The 20,444-nt window shown below is 40.1% G+C and overlaps 1 protein-coding gene across 6 annotated transcripts in view; it reads right to left on the bottom strand.

The window, feature by feature from the left end:
- The window catches only part of tenm4 (teneurin transmembrane protein 4), a 123,948-nt gene that overhangs the window by 8,695 nt on the left and 94,809 nt on the right, over positions 1-20,444 (bottom strand). For all 6 annotated transcript variants that reach the window (XM_062418929.1, XM_062418928.1, XM_062418930.1 and 3 more), the window contains 6 exons: positions 19,183-19,415; positions 18,182-18,336; positions 13,437-14,314; positions 8,256-8,428; positions 4,601-4,836; positions 1,033-1,329 (listed from right to left, as the gene is read on the bottom strand). In XM_062418929.1, coding sequence (XP_062274913.1) covers positions 1,033-1,329; positions 4,601-4,836; positions 8,256-8,428; positions 13,437-14,314; positions 18,182-18,336; positions 19,183-19,415 — 1,972 coding nt within the window. The remainder of the gene's footprint in view (positions 1-1,032; positions 1,330-4,600; positions 4,837-8,255; positions 8,429-13,436; positions 14,315-18,181; positions 18,337-19,182; positions 19,416-20,444) is intronic.

Genomic DNA, 20,444 nt, shown 5'->3' with positions numbered 1-20,444 from the left:
ATACAACCACTACCACATTATGTCTTTAAATAAGATTTTAGGCTGTCACAACAGGCTGCCAGCATCTCAGCACTTAGACCTTGCCGAAAAACTCACTATAGAGTATTATAAAGGTGACTGGTTTCCATTATCATATTACATGTCTAAAACTGGAGAATCACAGCTCTTCACCTTCTCCCCACATATCTTGCCTTCAATTAGTGAGTAGAAAGTGACATTTCACTGATCTTCTCATCAGAGCTATTTCAGGATGAACATTGCTGTCAGACTATGGTAACAAAGTATAATGTCTGCAGTGCACCAGGCAGTTTTTAATTACATTTCTGCTGATATATTTGCTAGAGCCTGATAACGCAGCACAAACACAGCTGGAGTACAAGTTAACTTTTAACTCCAGTCTCACAAAATCTCACGTTGAGGTTCTCACACAAACACACCTCCACAATTTATCTGTACAACATGTCCCTACAATCTCACGGCAAAAATACACAGGGCATGGGCATAGCATGACACATCTGTCGCAGCATGGCTCCATTATAATCAACTGAATACCCTGAACACAGAAGCTCATCACTACTTTTGCGTGGCTGGTCTATTTTTTTTTCTCTACACACAGTTATGTGGTCCACAACAGGTAAAAAACTACGTATAACTGTGTAAAAAATGGCAATCTGTTTAAAAATGATTAAAAGAACAGAGGCAATGGGCAGCAGTGCAGTGCAGCGGCAGTGCAACCTTGTGTTTTTTTTCTTAAATTGCACATTCAAATAAATGTGTATCCATGGTCCTGTAGTTAAAACCATCTAGTTTATTAATTCAGTACAAGTTAATGTAACCTACACTTCCAAACCCTGCATAACCAACTGTATTATTACTTGGCAAAAGTAAGAGACAGAGTTGGTGAAGCTGGGAGAAAACCCTGCTACACCCTGCCTAAGTGATGTGCTATGATGTGTCCATGCCTTGTGTATTTCAGCTGTTTAACTTTTTAAAAAATCTTAAAACTGTTTCATCGTCAGCCAGAATTCATACCTTTTCAAGGTAGGTGTAGCTCCAAGATTTACCATCAGCAAATATCTGGGAGATGATTCTGCTATTCTGGTCATACTCCATTCGTACGGACATGGTACCTCTTTGGATACCTGCCACATTCCCTCCAGGGGAGTAGGTTACATTGACTCCATTCAGACGACTGCTTGGTGCCCACAGGGTAGGCCGTCCAGCATGGTCATAGTGGATCCGTAACGTGAACTTTCTGTGGTCATCGTAGACCTTTTCTGTTCTGGTAATTCGATCAAAGTCCAATGACAGCAAGTTCCTGTTATGAACCTACAGGAGAAAAAGCAGGGAGTTAGACACATTTATTTAGACTACAGCAGCTCCAGCAACAGGACATAAACATGTTTGGAAGTTGCAGTGATTGAGGTGAATTTGTGCACTGTTCTTCTGAGGTGAAACTTTATGAGGGGAGCTTAAATCACAAAGTGATTATTTTATATTCTTCTTTTCACGGTTTTTAATTACAACAGATGAGCTGTATCTCTGGACTGCAGGAGCCATTCGAGTGATGAAATTATAAGAATTACCATACTTCTTTGTTTGTGTAAAATTTCAGAGTCTTAGTGGGAGTATGCCTATTCATGCAAGAAACATTAGAGTCACATTGATCATTAAATTCATTTTCCCCGCATTCTGAAAAGAATTACCAAGCACAGATGACTCTCATTTTATTTAGCCATTTCGGTAAATTGGAAAAGATGAGAAAAAATCAATTATTCTCCTTTGTGACTCAGAACATTGTTTAAATGACACTATTCCCCTCCTTTGAATGCATGAGGCAGCACAGTGACCCTTGGCTTCAGTGTGATCAGAGCAGAAATACACTGCCCTGAAGAGTGTTATCCTTAAAGCCACGTCCAGGTCAACACAGAGTGGAAGCCACTGCCAGGCTTTGTCTAAGAGGCAGCTCCTGTGCTGCAACAAAAAAGATCAACCAACAGCCCTACCATCACGTTTCTCAGTCACAAGAGTCTGCCTGTAGGCAGAAGCAACAGAGGAAAAAAGAAATCAAATCAAGATGAGAAAAGGGACTTAGGTTGCAGGTCAAAGCAAATCTCCATACAAACCACTACTTCAAACACCATCTGAAATATCTGAGAAAATGTCTCAAATAGGTCTCTGGCTTTAATTAAAACTACCCCCCCCCCGATTCTGTATTTTAAATCACTTTTTTTCTGATTAAATACATCTCTTCAGGTGTGTTATTGACTTGCTAAAATGCTTGGAAAACCTTAAAAACATCTTTTTCTATCTCACATTGAGAAAAGCATGCTTAAGTCTCTCATCTGTGAAGGGACAATTACACCAAAGGCAATTAATGTCACTGATACCTAATTGAGAGGATTACTTTATATCAAAAGCAACAGATTTATGAAGAGCACAGATCCATTAAGGTTCAGAATAGCACAAGCAATTTGAGCCCCAAGACTGAGGGAGGCCATCCTCCAATGGATCTCTCTGGCATAAGAATGACAGGTGGCTTCACATTAGTTCCTCTGTTTTACTTATACCTACTGTCATAGCAAGTGTCAAACTGCACTGACAAACGTGAAATTACTGCAGCTTTTCCACAGTCATTTGTAAAACTACATAGATTTTTAAAGATAAGTGCAGTTTCATTTCATGAAACATTGCACACAGTTTAGACTCTTTCATAGACAGCATGCTATGTGTCCACTGTGCTGAGGAAATAAGGATTGGGAGAGAGAGAGAGAGAGAAGAGAGAGAGAGAGAGAGAGAGAGAGAGAGAGAGAGAGAGAGAGAGAGAGAGAGAGAGAGAGAGAGACTCATGTCAGGATGTGGTTTGCCAAAGCAGAGATCCCACAGTCCCAAGAGAATGAAAACCCACTCAAGAGGAATTATTTTAAATTGAACATCACCTATAAGAGGAAAATCTCAGTGAAAGATGTGTAGATATAAAAGAGACTGTTACATTACATTAGACCAGCAGTGTTACACTCAAAACTGTCCACAACATAAAACATTACAGCAACATTTGATCTTTTTTGTCAGACGACAATCTCAATTTGTCATTTTCTAGTGATTTTGTCTGTTCTCATGATTAATTCAGTAATTACTGGTTTCCTGTTTTCACGAACACATTTTTTCTTTTTTTGTTTCCAGTTTGTATTTTGTTAAACAAACAGCCATACATTATAGATGATAGATACTAGATAGTAAAATGCTAATATATTAACTTGTCTCTTTGTGTGATTCCAGATTAAAGTGGTTGAACATCTTTGATATGCCAAAGTGGCAGCCACAAGGGTTCTCCCATTACAATGCATTTAAACTACTCAATCAAAGAGGAGAGTTTGTTTCCATAGAGAGAAACAGAGTTATGCAACATAAATCGTGAATGTTGTGGGTGGCAGAGAGGGGCGAGCTGGAGTGGCATGTGTCTCTGCAGAGGGGGTAAACTGATGACCAACAGTGACGTGTTTAGCTGCAGGACAAAAAAAACACAACACAGCAAACACATGTACGTGTAGTTCCACCGTGTAACCACTACAGTCAGAGAAACAAACAGCCACAACCCCAACGCTTTTGTTTTCCTCTCTCATCTTTGCCCATTCTCAGCCCGACAAAGATCTGTGAAGTCAGAGCAACATGGTCGCCTCTTTTGTCCCTTCCTCACGCATTCCTCTGTTCTTTATTCAAGACCCCCCCCCCCCCCCCCCCCCCCCCCCGCGCGCGCGCTGCCACACACTCACCCAGCCACCCACGTAATATCACTTGACATGCCACTCAAGGTCGCTCAATGATTCCAGCACTGTTCATCCCCCCTGTTCTTGCCATTAGGCTGCTCCCATTTCCTGTCTCACCCCTGGGGCCATTGTCTGTAACATACATTAGAAGCTTTCACTTCCAAAGGTACGATAGGGCCATTAAATGAACAGCCAATGACAGACAAAGTGGCACCTCCCCATTAGCCGTGTCGCCTCCCAGAGAATGTTAAAGACAACTTAACCAAACTTGTTGTTTGCCTTACAAAGCCAAGAAAAACAAAACCAGCCAATCAATAAGGATCAAATCTTTCTTGGTGCTCCCTGTGTTAATAATGATTTTCAGTGGGTCATTCTAGATGCTTTTTGGTATAGCAGTGGGTGTTTATCCATTTCTGAAAAGGGACCTGTTGACATTATGTCTGTAACTGTGTCATCTTCGCAAGCTTGGCTTACACACTGATTGATTTGGATTAGCTCTCTGAAATTCGAATCCATAGGAATAGTCTCATTGAAATGAATGGGGTTTTTTTTTTAATTTAATTTAATTTTTTTTTAAATGTGCCAATATTGATTTGGCCTTCAATACAGTCTTTCAGTTAGCCTATACTTCACACCCACACCGGGGAATGCAGAAGTCTTTCAGTCAAGGCTAAATTGCAGACTGAGTTCAGTCATTAAAAGGAGGCAGCTGAAATTCAAAGCCATTTTTAGGAGGATGGACATTTTCTACACTCCCATCCATCCTTAAAAAGTCACCTTGTGGTCCTTTGTAAGTGTGTCAGAAATCACTTTTAGCAAAACAGGATGCTTACCCTTAGTCTGCGCCCATATACAGTGACCTGTCCACGAGCCTGCTCCTTCCGTTGTCTCCACTCCACCAGGTTAAGGCCGTTGTCTATGGCCAGGGTTACATTTCTTTTACTGACTGTGGGGTTGACTGTGCCAGCCAGCAGGTGGGGCTCGGTGTGCAGGGACACCTCCATCCCATTGGCCAGAACTAGGCGCAGCGAGCCATCCAGACCAATGAAATAGCTGTTCCGAACTTGATCTGAGGATGTAGAGGGGTCATAGGGGAAAACGATAATGATTAGGATTTGAAGGAGAGAAATAAACAGAGCTTCTTGTAGCTGATGTAAGAGAACTTAATTTAATATTCATCTCAGTGAGACACACATAATGACCTAAAATGGCTGCTCAGCAAAAAGAAAGCCTTTAGCAGCAGTATTTAACTGAAACCCTGCGATAATGTTGGGTCTGTGACAACAAAGATCAATAGTGAGAGATTTCACAGCGCCAGTAAAGTAAAGTTTTACAGCTATTGCAGCAGCCTGGAGGATATGGGGGAATGAAAACTATCAAAGCTGCTAGGTTGCCTGTGGCCATAGAGAAGGCAGAGTGAAACACACATGGACGAACACACAAACACACATACACACACACACACACGCATACACAATGGATAAATCTGAGCCTGTCTCTAGGTGACGACAGCCTGTGTTCCAGATCCAGACCAGTGACTAATGTTACCACTGAGCATCTCATGTACATTCATCAGAGAATGCCTCCTTCTTGCCTCCTGTCAGTACACTGACAGGGACCAGGATGAATATTATTCTCATTAAGGACAGTGGAAAATGAATGGCTTGTTAAACACTACATTAATTAGTTGACTTCATTTAACAGAGAAAAAATTAACACATACCCTGTAATTTCCTCGTGTTGACATGTCAGGTTAAAGTGACTGTGAGGCTTTCTTTGTTTTGCACAGAGAACAACAATACACATCTAGTGAGAATATAGACTTTTTTGTATCTTTTTTTCTTTCTGCTTTGCTGCTGACACAAGAGAAATGGGCAGAGGAGGCAGGCCTGACCTTGCACTGGCCCCTACCTCTCTCCATCATACACACTTCAGGGGTTGACCAAAGGCCTCTAGGGCAAACCCTACCAAAAGGAGGCCTCCAGAGTCAGATGAAGCTGGAAATTGCTGAACTGTGGAGTTCATACGAATGCCTGTGTACAGTTGAGCAGGAGAGGGACTGCCCTGCAAGGACATTTAAAGGCTCTGTAGCCTGGGTACTAGACAAACCATGGAACAGCATACCTTATCATTACACTATGGCTCAATTACAATATGTGTTATCAATTACAATTTGTTTATTTTTTGTTTAAGAATACAAAACTAAGTTAGTTATTTAATGCAAGGAAAACGTCCTGCTTTACCCAGTCAAATGGGCAGACGGGCTTCCTCTCAGTGAAACTGAGTAAGTTCGTAACTATGGTATGCATACAGTAGCTAATATACAATTAATGCAATATGGTTATAATAACTCACACTTGCTTATCTACCTATTTACATATCAACTCATATATATTTAAATTTAACATGTGTATGTTTGATAGCTTTGTATATTTGATATATGTTTGTTATATTTTTCATTATGTATTGATGAATCAATAGGTGATTGGAGTTGCTACTACTAACTGAGATTTCAAAGACAAAGAAAAAATATAGTCAGCTCATTCACATGTAGTAGATCATAATGTGAATGGATATGCAGCATTAATGTTTGGTGTCTAGGCTCCTACCTCATCACTCCCCACAAGGAAAAATTAAGTACTGACAAGAAGGAAGTGGGGAGCAATAATGTTAACTTCAGCCTTACAGGTGGATGCTTGCGTGGAGGTGGAGCTTTAGAAATGCTTTATGAACAGCAGCAGCCATATCCAGCAAAAGTGTGAGCAGAGCACTGACAGATAAAGTGCACCAGCAAGATTAAAAATATGCTTTTGATATACAGCACCAGTCAAAACTTTGAACACACCTTCCCAATTACTTAAATGAGAAAATGTGTTCAAACCTTTGACTGGTGTTGTATGTTGTGGTGGGAGGGATATTCCATGTGCGTGATGTGGTGACTTGAGTTGGACTGCCTGGACTGGCCCACAGGCTTCGCTTCGTTTAAGCTTCCTCAAATCTGTCTTCAGTGTTTTGAATCTTGAAGCCAATCAGTTTCACATAACAGCAACAGCATAATTAACAACCCTGAGGTGTGTTTAAGTTCACCCAGAAGAGGACAAACACACAACCAGATGACCAGAAAGGAATCTTGAAGGCGGTGCATTCATGTGTAATGTGATCACCCAGTTGCAAGCTTACAAAGCAGACAATAGTGAATTAATTAACAGCAGAGTTCCTGGCGCCGTTCCTCTCACGAGCAGATGTCTGAGGCAAGGTCAAAACATGGAGGTGACCAGTCCACTGAGCAACAGAAAATAAACCACAAACCAGAGCTAGTGATCTTTTGTTTCAGACACATTTTTGCAACGAGTCAGTAGGGACAAAAGGTGGATGACACTTTAAAATCTAAATCAAATGTGAGAGGGTGGGAGGGTGTAGGTGGGGCAGCCTTGTGAAAAATTGAAGTAGGTCCAAAAAGTTCCACGTTATCAACAAGTAATTGATAAAAGTGGTCAGGCACAAAACAGGATATCAGAATGCCTAAGTGTATAAGACAAATCCGGTAGACTGAGCCACATCATCAGTCTGACCTCTGTCTGCATCTCTCTGGCTAAATTTTGTAAACCTGGAGAATATTGTATGGGCCACCAACTTTGTGATTTATGAATTGTGTTGAGACAGAAAATCAATATATGTTTCCATTCTGGTAAATGCAAGGTGCACTACACATTTTACAAAAAAAAGAGCAACAAATGTTACTGTGAGTAAGTTATGGAGAGTAAGTGCTTAATTTAAGGGTCGGCCCTCCAAAAAAAAAAAAAAAAAAAATCTAATTTACCTCAAGTGATAGCCATTCACATATAGTTATAGCTGTAACCTCAACCTCCATCTCTGTAAAATGGACGTGTCTGTATAATACAAAGCGCTGAAAAATGTCATTTGAAGAATTCAGCAGCTATATTTCTTTCTATAAACAAACGTCCTGGTTGTTCTGAATAATCCACATACATCACAGTCAGCAGTTTTCATTCTCAGTAGTCCTACTTAAAACTATTGGTTAGCCCATTTAGTGGTGGCCCTGCATTAGTATTATCTACTCCCTTACCTGACACCGATTAGTCTTGAGAGATCCACGGAGCCGGGAGGATATAAAACCCCTCACAATGACATGAGTGGGGATTCTAATTTTATACTTGGTATATTACATGTACAATACACAGGTAATTGAATACTACTTTGGCAGTAAAACTACACTGGCAGCAACACTGTGTACATACTGTGTGGCAATCCATGAAACAAAGTCTGTCTGAATATGTGTTGATTAACAATTAAAATGTTTGCAATAAGGGCCACTTCAGGATATGTAGAGTATCTGATCATAACGAACTTAACACCACAAACAGAAAGTTTTTGTGGAGGAATTAAAGTTGAGGTTTTGGCACATCCATAGATACACAAAATACCTTAAAAATCACCTGCTCCACTTGTGAGCTATAAGACACTCACCCTGCATGAGTGTGTAGAAGGTGCCAGAGGCTGACAGGTTTGTGGTGACGGTGATATCCTCTTTGCTGGAGCCCTCTGTCTGGATACGGACCGAGCTGTCGGCATCTGTACGGTAGCTGCTCACTCGGCCCGTGGGGTAAGTGATGTTAGTCAGACGCCCATAACTGTCATACCTACAAAGAAATACATTGATGTGAGCCAAAGAAGGCAAAGAGGGGCATGTCATCTGAAACTGTGTATAAACAGAAACTACAGCAGAATCATAAACAGTGCTGTGGCATGAAAAATGACTGAGTCTTGTTGAAATGTGTTGTATCATAAGGAAGCAATCATACAATTACAAATGCAGGTCAGGTATGCATGAATACATGTACGCACATAAATGTGACTAATGAGTTGGTCTGTCATTTTGGATTTACTGAGAATATGAGTTGTTGTCTAAGATAAATTGTTCAAGTGGTAATTACAAGTAGGAATTGGGAGTTTTTGGTAGAGTCCGATATTTCCCTCTTGGTATCACAAATTGTGGAAATGCATCAACACTGGCAGTAAACACAGAAGCAAATCCATCAGTGCTGGCAGCCTGGGGTAATAAAACTCAAACCTATCAGCTTTAATCACTGAAATACAATCAACACAACTTCTAAAAAGTATGCAATGTCTACTGCAATTTGCTATTTGTGAATATAAAGTGGGTGCACAAACAAGTTTACCAAGAGTGGACTGTTCTAGCTCTTCAAATAAGTTTCATTAATATAAATGCTACTGTTAAATGCTAAAGTTGTAGGCAACTTTCAAAGAATGAAATCATGCAATCGAAACCCCCCCCCCCAAAAAAAAAACAAAGAAAAAAAAAAAACAACTCAACTATTTACAAGGAAAAACTGTCACGGCCAAGGAGAGAGAGAGCACACCTGCTTATTAGTTTAAAAGATTAGTGTTATCACCTAATCTCATTATATAGTCTATGAAATAGGAGCACTGAGGTGCGACTCCTTGGAGAGATGCAGCATCTCCCTAGCCTACAAATCAGTCAGTTCATCACATATAGGAACATGAGTGGCCAGATTGTTTCATTTCGCTCAGAGAGCACATCAGCATAGAACAATTTGAAATCTTTCAGATTGCCAGTGTTCCAGAATAGGAGTGAGTGAACGGTACATTACTTAGAATGAAGACTTTTATCTGTGCACTGAATACAGATTGGAAAGCCCTCTTCGCTGTTGCTGCCTGCCATAATAAAGCCTCTAATAAATGAGATGCCGGGTGCTGGTTTACGGATATTTCCTCAGTGCTGCCATCTCAAATATCCAATATGGAAAGGAAGAGAGGGAGAGGAATCATCTCCAAGAGATAAATGTTATCTGATCTCAACTGTAGTAGGGACTGGGATTCTTGATGCATTTCGTCCCAAGTATTTCACTTTAGGAAATACTAAATAGCATGGTAATTTATATCTAAAGCATTTGATTTCTTTTGATACCCATATATTATTCAAAGTTTTTGCAGGGAAAGCACGTTCTAATGTAGCCATTTTATCTGCACTGTACCACTTTTAATGGTTCAATTCATTGGACAAAGAGTGTTCCTGTTTGCCTTCACCTCTGCACAAAGGAGTCCACAAGACAAGTCTCCTTCCACAGCAATGCTGTGTGCCCCAGCTTGATCACTGACCCAAACTCTCTCTGTCTCAATTAGGGCCTTCAGCTAAAGCCATTTCTCTGGCTTTACCGCTGAGCTCTAATGGCTCTGGCCTGCTTCAATTCAGTTGCCTATTAGCTTGGTTTCTCTAGACAAGAAAGGCATTTGGGGAAGGGTGCTCAGCAGAAGGAGAGGACTGCTTTCCCCCCTGGATGGCCACAAGTCCATTCGGATTGCATCACCTCTGTGTCACATGCTAGCTCTATGACCTTTCACGCTGGGTCCCAATAATAGACCGGACACTTCATATCAGTGTCCCTTCCAGCATACCTAATCTCTAATCACAGTACTATTCTGAATTACTCTCATATTTTCACGTCCTCTTGCTGCCTGAGAATTTCAGGACGCATTTGACTGATGAATGTGGAGACAATAACATAAGGGCCATGTGATGCTTTAACTTCATTAACAGTTGTTTTACATGATTTAGCTATTATTATTGATGTATTAAATCAACTTGAGAACATTTGCTAGAAGCCAGTGGCTAAAACACATTTGTTACTAACTCGAAGCCTTACTGCCCTGTTAATTGGGGGCTACATGATTTAATAGATTTACAGTAACCCTTAAGCATAAGCACTTATCATTACAACAAAAAACATTAGGAGGTCAGCAGAGCATCTGCGAATGCTGTAAATGTTGGAGCCGATGAGGTTGCCACGGGTTACAACAGAAAGGCTGTGAGTAAATGTCTTTTGTTCTGCAGTACAGATTAATTAATATGGTTAAAATGTTTAGCACTGCACTTTGGTGAACAGAGATAAATGGAGATTCCTTTTCAATTCTGATGGTAGCAAATTATGGTTTGGACCCTCAGGTGGTGGAGTGACCTTCAAAGCTAATTATTCAAGGAAAACAAACACTCGTTATTGGGTTTAAATGAAACATCGATGATCTGACTTGCTTGCAGGTAAATGTAAAGTCGTTGTTTAATTTGCAAATGAGAAACTGGAAATGGAACAATTACTTTTCTTAATTTTATCCTTAGTATATGTCCAAATGCATAATAGCATTTAAAAAACAGACAGACAGTAATTTTTACACTAAATGGTCGGAAACCGGCATCCAGCTATTTATGGACTGCAGTCTAAAACGATCGCCTATTTTCACACTCAATCACTTTGTTGTTCACTGTACATACATTTATTTTATTTCATTTATTTTCATACATCGTCTCATTCAAGCTGATAATGTGCTAGTAAACAATAATCCACAAGAAAAATTTGTGCACATGCCACAGTACCCTTATGTGTTTTATCCAACTATCCATCAATTTTAAGCTGCTTATCTGGGAGCGGGTCACAGTGGCATCTGACAATGTAAGGACACTCAGGCCCCAGTTACTCCCTCCAGTTCCTCCTGGGGGATCCCAAGGTATTACCATGCCAAAAGAGATATGTAGTCCTTCCAGTCTGTTCTAGGTCTGCCCTGGGGCCTCCTGCCAGTTGGATGTGGGTGGAACACTTCCTGACCCTTATTTCTTTTAGATTAACTTTATTGTATTTTATTTTTTTCTTAAATGTGCAAATACAGAAATAAGTTACTCGAAAAACCCAATTATACATATGAAGATACAAATATAGGAAAACCTGATTATAAGAGAAGGTAGAAATAAAAAATGTATGCATACCACAGTGATACAATCTTATTTCAGCCTTGAAACAAGTAACTATGAAATAATAAATGTGTAATGCCAAAATCTTGAAGACGCTGCACTAATTTTATCGGTTCTCAAACATAGTGAAACCCATGAGGAGAAATTCAGTGTGCCTTAAACTTCCATTGTTTGTATTTCATCTTTCAAAATCCCTTTGTGTCAAGTGAAGCAATACTATGTCTGTCTTTTCTTTACATAATAGGGACGCGTATTCTCAAACCTGATAATAACAGCTGCCATTTTACAGAAAGTCAGAGATAATTCAGAATTCCAGCCACCCACTGGATTTGTTCAAGCCGCAGGCAATTCACCTTACCTTAAGAAATCCCTATGCGTGCCTGTAGTGGTGCCATTTTCACTGCATCGTTTTTTCACTACAACCATCTCAGATGACAACCAAATCAAACACAGGTGATAAATGTCTGCTCAGATTAAACAGAGCATCTGATTATGTGTCAGTGTTATATTCCTCCAGCGAGGTGTAACAGATGTCTGACCAGCCAATCTGCTTAATCACACTTTTTGGAATGACTTCCAGTTAGCACAGTATCCCTCGGTACAGTGTATTAATCTCAGGGACAGATTGCTGCGTAAAAGTCACAAGAAGATGAAATCTTAAACTCAAATGCTACAGCATGTGGGAGTTTTTTTCAATTGTTTCCTCACAATGTGTGGTTTGCCTCAATCAATTACCACCTCTGGCTATTCTATTATGCTTATATTGCCAAGGCTCATCACAGTCCTATGGGTATAATGAGCTTGCCAGCAGATATATGTTGTTCTTGTACCAAAAGAGTCCAAACAAGCAATGGTCTGCAGACTGTCACTGCAAGCAAGGGTGCAGATGAGTAAAATATCATCCAGTAATCCTATTTGGTATGATAACAGCAGATAGGATTACACCCCATACTTCCACAGGTCTTGTATTCTGAGTGACATAGACATCAAGGCATTAAAAGGTAGATCATGTGCCAAAATACCAAACTCAGATGTCAAAGAGCTATTCAACTCTTGAAATGCCTTAAACATTCACTCACTAAAGCACCACAGCATTGAGTGCTACCGCATATACAGTACATGACTTCCAGTTCAGCTATTCCAGAAATGGCTTTGTGCAAACTCTGTACTAGATTTAAAAGATTTAACACATCTATTTAGTTGTTCTTTGGGGTGAAGCAGTTATCTATAACTAGCTGAACTGGGACAGACAGCATCAGAAAAAACATACTGTATAAATATGAATAATAATAATATATACTGTATAGTATATAAGAATTTAAAAAGTTGTTTTGCAAATGTTTTGTAAAGAGGAACTCAACCAATTTTACACATCAAATTCCATTTACAGGTCTTGAGGAGCACTACTGCATATGTGAAAAAAGGTGTAGAAAGCCTTTTGTGGTTCCAGTGGGAGCAGCATGAAGTCTGATAAACAGTCTCCGGTGATTTCACTGGATGCAGCATCTAAAGGGGCTGAAGAGTTCAAGACTAAGTTTGTAAATTTAATATATCTGAGCCTGTGGAGTGAGGTTAGCAGACTGTATAGCCTTCTGATAGCCTGTTATCTACTTGAGACTAGTGGCTCAAGGCTACATTAACATGAACAGCACACCTGAATCTCTGAACTATTGATGGTCAAGTTGCATTGTGGGCAGTATAACCTCCAGGATTTGACAAAGAAGAAGAATGTGTGGAATACAAAAGATGATTTCCCTAGTTCTGCTGCATCATTTTTTATCCTTTTTGTAACTGCCCATCACTAATCCAATAATCTTATATGAATGCAATGCTTTTCAGTGGAGTACTCTTTAAATAGTACTTACTCATAGAAGGTCGTCCATCCATTTTCATTCGTCTTAGTTGCTAGAAGTCCTGAGCTTCCGTGGTAGGTCATTACAGCTTGTTCTTGACCCTGAGCAGCAACAGTTTTGAGGGCATTGTTGGTACCAATGGTGAACCAGAATGTCTGTCCATCAGGGACCATCAGCCACAGAGGCATTCCTGTGGTGTCTCGTCTGATCATCACTGTGTTTTTGTTCTTATCAGTGATGCTGCTCAGATCTCCTGCTCCTGTGTAGGTCAGATTGTAGAGGTGGTCTCCTGTAGTCAGACTTTGCGTGAAAACGTGGCTGCCGTTGGACTCAAACAGATAGAGTTCATCATTAATGGGAGATGATACCTCATACATGCTGAGGGGATTCAAATAGGGCTTGTTTTTGCGTACATAGCGGATGCGAATGTTGCCGAGATCTGCAATATAGAGTTCTCCATCTGGGCACACTGCCAAGGAAGAGGGTCCATTCAGCTTAGCATCCTTGGCATAGCCTTCATCTCCAGAGTAACAATCACAGTTAGCATCATTCTTGCAGTCACAGCCACTAGGTGCACCAGCAACCAGAGAGATCTCTCCATTGGTGGACACCTGTCGTACTCTGTTTATTTTCTTTTCATCTGACTCAGCGATGTACAAAATGCCATTATGGGATACAGCTAGGGCATTGGCAGACTCCAGTGTGGCATGGATGGCTACTTTGCTCATGAGGAAATGGTCAATCCCGGGCACTTGGCAGTGCATGGGCCGGCCAGCCACAATACGGACTTGATGGTTTTCTGAGATCTGGAGTACTACATTGTTGTCCAGGACGTACAGGGAGTTGTCCATGGGACTCACTGCTAGGTCTGTGGGCCACTCAAGTCGCACCTAAGAGGGAAAAGCACACCAAAAATATCAGCTTACGATTACAAAAAACAGACCAAACTCTTATTGATCCACACAGTTTTCCCTCTATAAGAAAAAAATAAGTCCCTCAAGGGAAGAATAATTGAAAACTGCTTACAAAAAAGATAGGCTGCTGTGAAAAAGGTGGGCTATCTCATACTTTACGCCGGGAGGAAGCACTTTTTTTTTTTTCCTATAACGATTTATTATCTGATAAGGAGGACAATAGCAGCTAGTGTACTGTTAAAAGGGAAAACACAACAACATGATTTATAAGATCAAAGATAATAACAATAGTATTGAGGAAGGGCAGAGAGAGATAAAAATTCAAATTATCAGACTAACTGAAAAAAGCACACTGCAATTGATCATGAGAGCTGTGGACACCTAAGGACTGGACTTCTGCATCCTTCACCTCTTCTGAGTCACTGTTTTCCTTGCTTTGGGTTATTAATTTTGTAATGACGACAGATTGCATGAGTCCTTGAAAAGAAACTGGAGCACACTTACCAAATGAAAGCGTAGCCTGCCTCTGGCCTCCTAAATTATGACTTATTGTTCTGCTAACCATATATCAGGCAATTTTACAAATTGGAATGATTGGATTCATCCAATTTACCAGCCTCTTCTCGCCCTTTTTCACTCATGATCCCAGGGGGAATCTCTTAGGAATATTATATTAAAAGGTATAGTATGCAAGATTTTCCAAACAAAACAATGTATAGACTCATACAAAAATAATTCCCCTCAATCATCACTTATGACCCACTAGAAATGTGTGTAGGTGTATGTTTATGTATCTACAGAGACCATGCACTCTGCCTGTATTTTCTTAGTATTTTGCTGCACACCTTTGATTGAAAAACAAATCCAAGCATCACACACAGCTCACATCCCATGAACCTCCCATCATCCCCCACAAAACGGAGGTGGTTTATATAATAAGGCATATCTTTGGCCACATACAAAAAACAGGGGACTGGCAGTGGATACATGTGAGCAGAAAATGCATTTACTTGGGAAATGAAAGGGAGACTTTCAATTTCTTAAAACCTATTTCTTGTCAACACTGGTGGTTAAATATTTCATGAGCCAGAGTGTGGAGTGGCTCAAGGGAGCTGCCTGTAAGGAGATTTTCACGCCACTCTGAATGATGAGGGGATATTTCCCGAGCTGCTGTCCCATATGCTGTAACTCGATCATACCCTCCCTTTTATACAATGGGGCAGCTGTCAGTAGTGCCCGACTGACATAGCTACCACCAGCGAAAAACCCAAAATGTGCTCATCAGCTGAAGATGCGAGCCATGGATTTGCACCAACACAACACAAAACTATTTTTATATTTATTTGAACTTGTATTAGAACTGTAATGACATTTTCCATTAACAATCTCTTCACTCTTTGCTCATACCAGCATGACGCCTGTCTGAAGAAGAGTAATATGTCATTATTTGAAGTCCCTCACACATTTGAATTGAATGTCACAGTCAGAGCCTTGATAAAGCTTTCTGAAGCTGCTAACACCCTTGAAATATGTTCAAGTGATCTTGTTTTAAGACATGGTTTCCCTCTATTTAAGTTTGAACTCAGCTGGGGATATGGTAAAGATTTCCAAGACTTTAAACAGAAAATGGAACAGATTTCTGAAACAGCAAGGACGTAAGACCTTGGTGTAAACAAATTAAAAGATTCTTGAACATGGTCAAAATCTTGTCCTTTTGCATGATTATAAAAAGTTTAAAGAAAGAAAGAAAGGTTATAGAGCTACATATCAAATTAAGAGTGTTTTTTTTTTACTGCAGTACAATCCCTGCACAGATGGCATGGCAAAATATCAATGACCTCATCAGAGAAAAGAGAGACATTTGAAATGATTTTTTGTGTGTCTAAAACAGGTGAGGAGCAGCAAAAGTAACGACAGCTGTGATGAGCCTACTCCAAAGAAACTCTGGTCCTAAGTGAGGGATTGGGGAGTGCTCGAAGTAGGAAGCTATGTGCCCTGGATGAATTTTTAATGGATGCTTTTTACTGTCTGAGTGTCTCTGGCAGTGCTTGTGCGATTTGTCATCATTGTGGAGCTGCAGTCAATCCGCCTGTGTCCTCACTGCTGTGGAGCTGGGAGGTGAGCATCTATAGGCGCTTGTGTCTCTGTGTGTGTGTGTGTGTGGGAAAAAGCAGCAGTAAGCAAGGGTCATAAGGGGGTTCGAGTTCCCCTGGGGCTGGAAATAGGCAGCTGGAGGCTTTGCTCCCTTCTCTGAATACATCATTTCAAATACACAGAAAGCTTCTCTCCACTGGCATCTGAGGCCCCGTCAGGACCTGTTTGCTAATCATATTCGATAACATACACGATGAGACAAGAAACAAACTAGTCCATGCACATGGAGCAGGGCTTATGTATCAACCACATTGTATCATTTAAGCCCAGAAATGTTTTTTATGGGAGTAAAACTATAACAATTATAGATACTGTAGATAACACACACAAACACAAATACATAATTGCATTTTATTGGATTATTAGCCATGGCAAATATGACAAAACAACTCTTAATACCTTGGGCTGAAAAATATAATGTGGGGGAAAAACAACCATGCAAAGGCTGGTACAGTATGCAAAAAGTATGTCTTGTCGCATCCAAAGGGAGGCCACTGAATTAGAGAGTGATGTGACCTCAGTGCAGCGTCCTTGCCTGGGGGATATGTCTGGTGTAGTGGTCTTGTACATATGTGTGTATGTGTGCGTGTGTGTGTGTGTGTGTACATGTGTTTGCGTGCATCAGTAAACATGTGCACGTGAATCGAGAGTCCGTGAGGTTATAGGTCAGTCTCGTCATCCCCCTACAGCTATAGGTCAATGGCCCTGAGCGTTTGAGCTGTGTGGCCAACACAGACATGGAAGCTCCCAGGACTACAGTGCCACTTCAGGTTTAAGCAGGGCTCTATTCTCCGGTGCTTTATTTATTCCATTCTCCCAGTCTGGACTGAGTTTCAATAACTGCTTATTTTCATTTATATTCGTATTCGCTCCTTAACCATAATATTATTGACATTCTGTATTTCACCAGGCTGGCACATCTATTTTTGTGGCTGCTTTCCTCATTTCATAATCTTATATTATATATTAAGAATTTAGCATCCTCCTCTCTGGTCAGAGATACAGGTTTAGCAAGAATCAGGTGCATATTCTATGTGAAATAAACACACTTCAAATAAAACACAATTTAAACATAACAAAAACCATACCGCACAGCATAAGACTCAATCTTGTCCTTATCTTTTTTTTTGCAGGTTTTTCAAGTCACATGGACTCTTTTGTGTATTGTATTTAAGTTTTTAATGTCCTCTACTGTGATATTTGTTATATTATTGATATTTGTAACACTTGCTGTGAACAGAATTTCCTCTTGTGGCATGATGATGGCATGATTGGAAACCACTTTGTAACATTGTTTTGAAAAGTGCTATATAAAAAAATGAATAGATCTGAATAGAACTATTTCCGTCATTGGTATTTACCATTCACAATAAATCATAGGTACAAAGACTTCACTGACATGGGCTTATGTGAATAGTACTCAGTCAGCAAACTCGTACTGCACAATGCCTGCAGGCTTTAACTGTCTTCCTCTACCTTACTTTCCTTTGCAAGTCCTGTGAAACAAAAGCAAATGTGGATCAAAACGTAACTGAATACCCCTGAATCCAGGCAAAGAGCTTCCAGCGACTGAACTGAAAGCTCACATGAAGATGTAAGCATCTTGGAGACCAGGGTCAGTCAAGGTGAATGGTATAGGTTGAGAGACAGGAAAACACACGCCAGCTGCGCAGGTCAGAAAGGTCATACCTGAGAGATGTCCATCACAGAATCGCAGCTGAGAGGTCGGGCAGAGGTCAGGTCATTGAAGCCCAGAAGAGTAGAGATGACACCATTCTGATCAATCCTGCGAATCATAGTCCCATCCACAAAGAAGATTACACCGTACTTATCCACCGTAATGCCTGGAGATAAAAACAAATTACCCGAGGGACAGAAGAGAAAAATAGCCATCAATTATTTTGTTTATCTGTGACTTAATGTGATGAAAGGGCACCACTAAATAACAATTAAGGACTATTCACTGCAATAAAAATGTATGACTAATCACAGCAATGAAAGCTGAAAACTTCTAGGATTGATTTTTAATCAATCATGGAGAACAAAAGAAACATAAAAAAGATGAAGAGTACAGTAAGTATTGATTCAATTACAACTAAAATTCTCTTTTGTTTCTTGGTCTCTCTGCCTCAGATAACATTAAAGCTAAGAAAACAATCCTTAGCTAAGCTATTCACATCTCTTTATTTCTGTATTACTTCAGGGTCTGACACCATATTTCAGCAGCCATGAACATCAAGTCTACAGCAAATTTCTCTTTAAAAAACCCCCCACAAACATGGACTGTACATGCACATTTCAGTGGGGCTTGAGTGTTATTTCAGTACATATGAATCACAGTGACCTCCCAGTGGAGGACATAAAGCAAGCATGTGGTCTAATGACTAATGCATCCAAATATGGAAGCAACAACAAAAAAGACCCCAATAAATACACGGGAAGGCATGCTTTAAAAAATAAATTCAGTTTTTAAATAACTGAAGCTAGTGAGGTATATGTAGTTAGTGATGGAATAAAGATAATAGAAGTTAATGTGTGAAAACTGAAGTATTGATCTAGCCTATGGGACTACTGTATTTCAACTATCTCACAATCTGGTCCACTTGAAAAGCTGACTTTGACTTGAAAAATGAGCCTCAACTGACTCGAAACACTACACACAACATTGTTTTTTAATAACATCCATTTACCTCTGGGGTTAGTGAGAGTGGCCTCAACAGCCTTTCCTCCATCTCCGCAGCGAGTATCGTCGTATGGGAGACACTGGTCACCAGTGCCTGCTATCAGCTCCAGATTCTTGGCCACATCTTTCACAATATTCAAGAATTTCACCTTAAACACCTTCCTGCTACCGGTGTCTGAGAGGTACACAGCACCTGTTACTGGACTGGTGGCCAAGTAGTACTTATGAGCAGGGCTGTTACTGAAAGAAGGGGAAAAAGGAGTACGAAGCCCAAGTCAATAAAGCTGGAAGGGCTACAGTGGTTTCAATAAGAAACATTGTGTAATACAATTAACATGGATTCAAAAGCCATTTAGAGAGTCAATTGGACAAAATTGCAGTTTAAACCAAGGACATGGAAAAAAAAAAATAGAATGAGATTAAACATGGCAAAACAGAATGAAATTAAACATGACATAATGGCGGAGCTTAGAACACATGTACAATACAGTCAGCTTAGTTAGAAATTCCCATTGTCAAAAGAGAGTGGAAACTCCACATATGTACATAGTCATATACATAATAGATATACAATACATGAAAATACTGTATATGTGTGGATAGAGATGTCTAGTTTCTTTCTGAGTTATTGAAACAACAGTGGTACTGAAGGGGTTACATAGCTGAGAAGACAAAGATAAACAATGTAGTAGGATTTAGTCATTGGTATCCATCGGATCTTTTAACAGGAATCCTAATAACTGCTCCATCCCTGACCCATGATTTCTGTGTGATATCATCTGAAAACAATAGAATGAAACCACAGTGTCTACAGTAGTAGCATGGTTATTGCTAGAAGAACTAAAAACAAGTATGTTTTCCGTTTCCCTCGTGACATTTTTATAGACACAAATGCAGAGCTGAGACAACAATCCAAACACATTATGCATTCATCAGGCGGAGATTCCGGCACAGAAAAATATCCTATCAAATTTCCAACCAAGTCAACAAAGTAATCCTTCAAATCCACAGGAGGTTGCCCAACCTGACAGACAGACAATAGAACCAAATATAACCAATCCTGCTGTGGCGGGACACACACAATCTATTAGCATACTAGATTCAGGAAAGGTGTCAGAAAACACAGAAAACAAAGATTACTGTAGATGTATCCATAGAAGTTGTAGGGTGTATGATTCTGTAGAAAACTCCTGCTTCTAATGAACACATTTTGCCCATATCAAAGGATGGCTGCATGGCAGAGCACCTACATACAATGGCACTACCCAC

Source organism: Scomber scombrus, chromosome 5, assembly GCF_963691925.1.
Source record: "Scomber scombrus chromosome 5, fScoSco1.1, whole genome shotgun sequence".
NCBI lineage: Eukaryota > Metazoa > Chordata > Actinopteri > Scombriformes > Scombridae > Scomber > Scomber scombrus.
The sequence above is the reverse complement of the archived record's forward strand: the minus strand, read 5'-3'. Positions and strand labels throughout refer to the sequence as shown.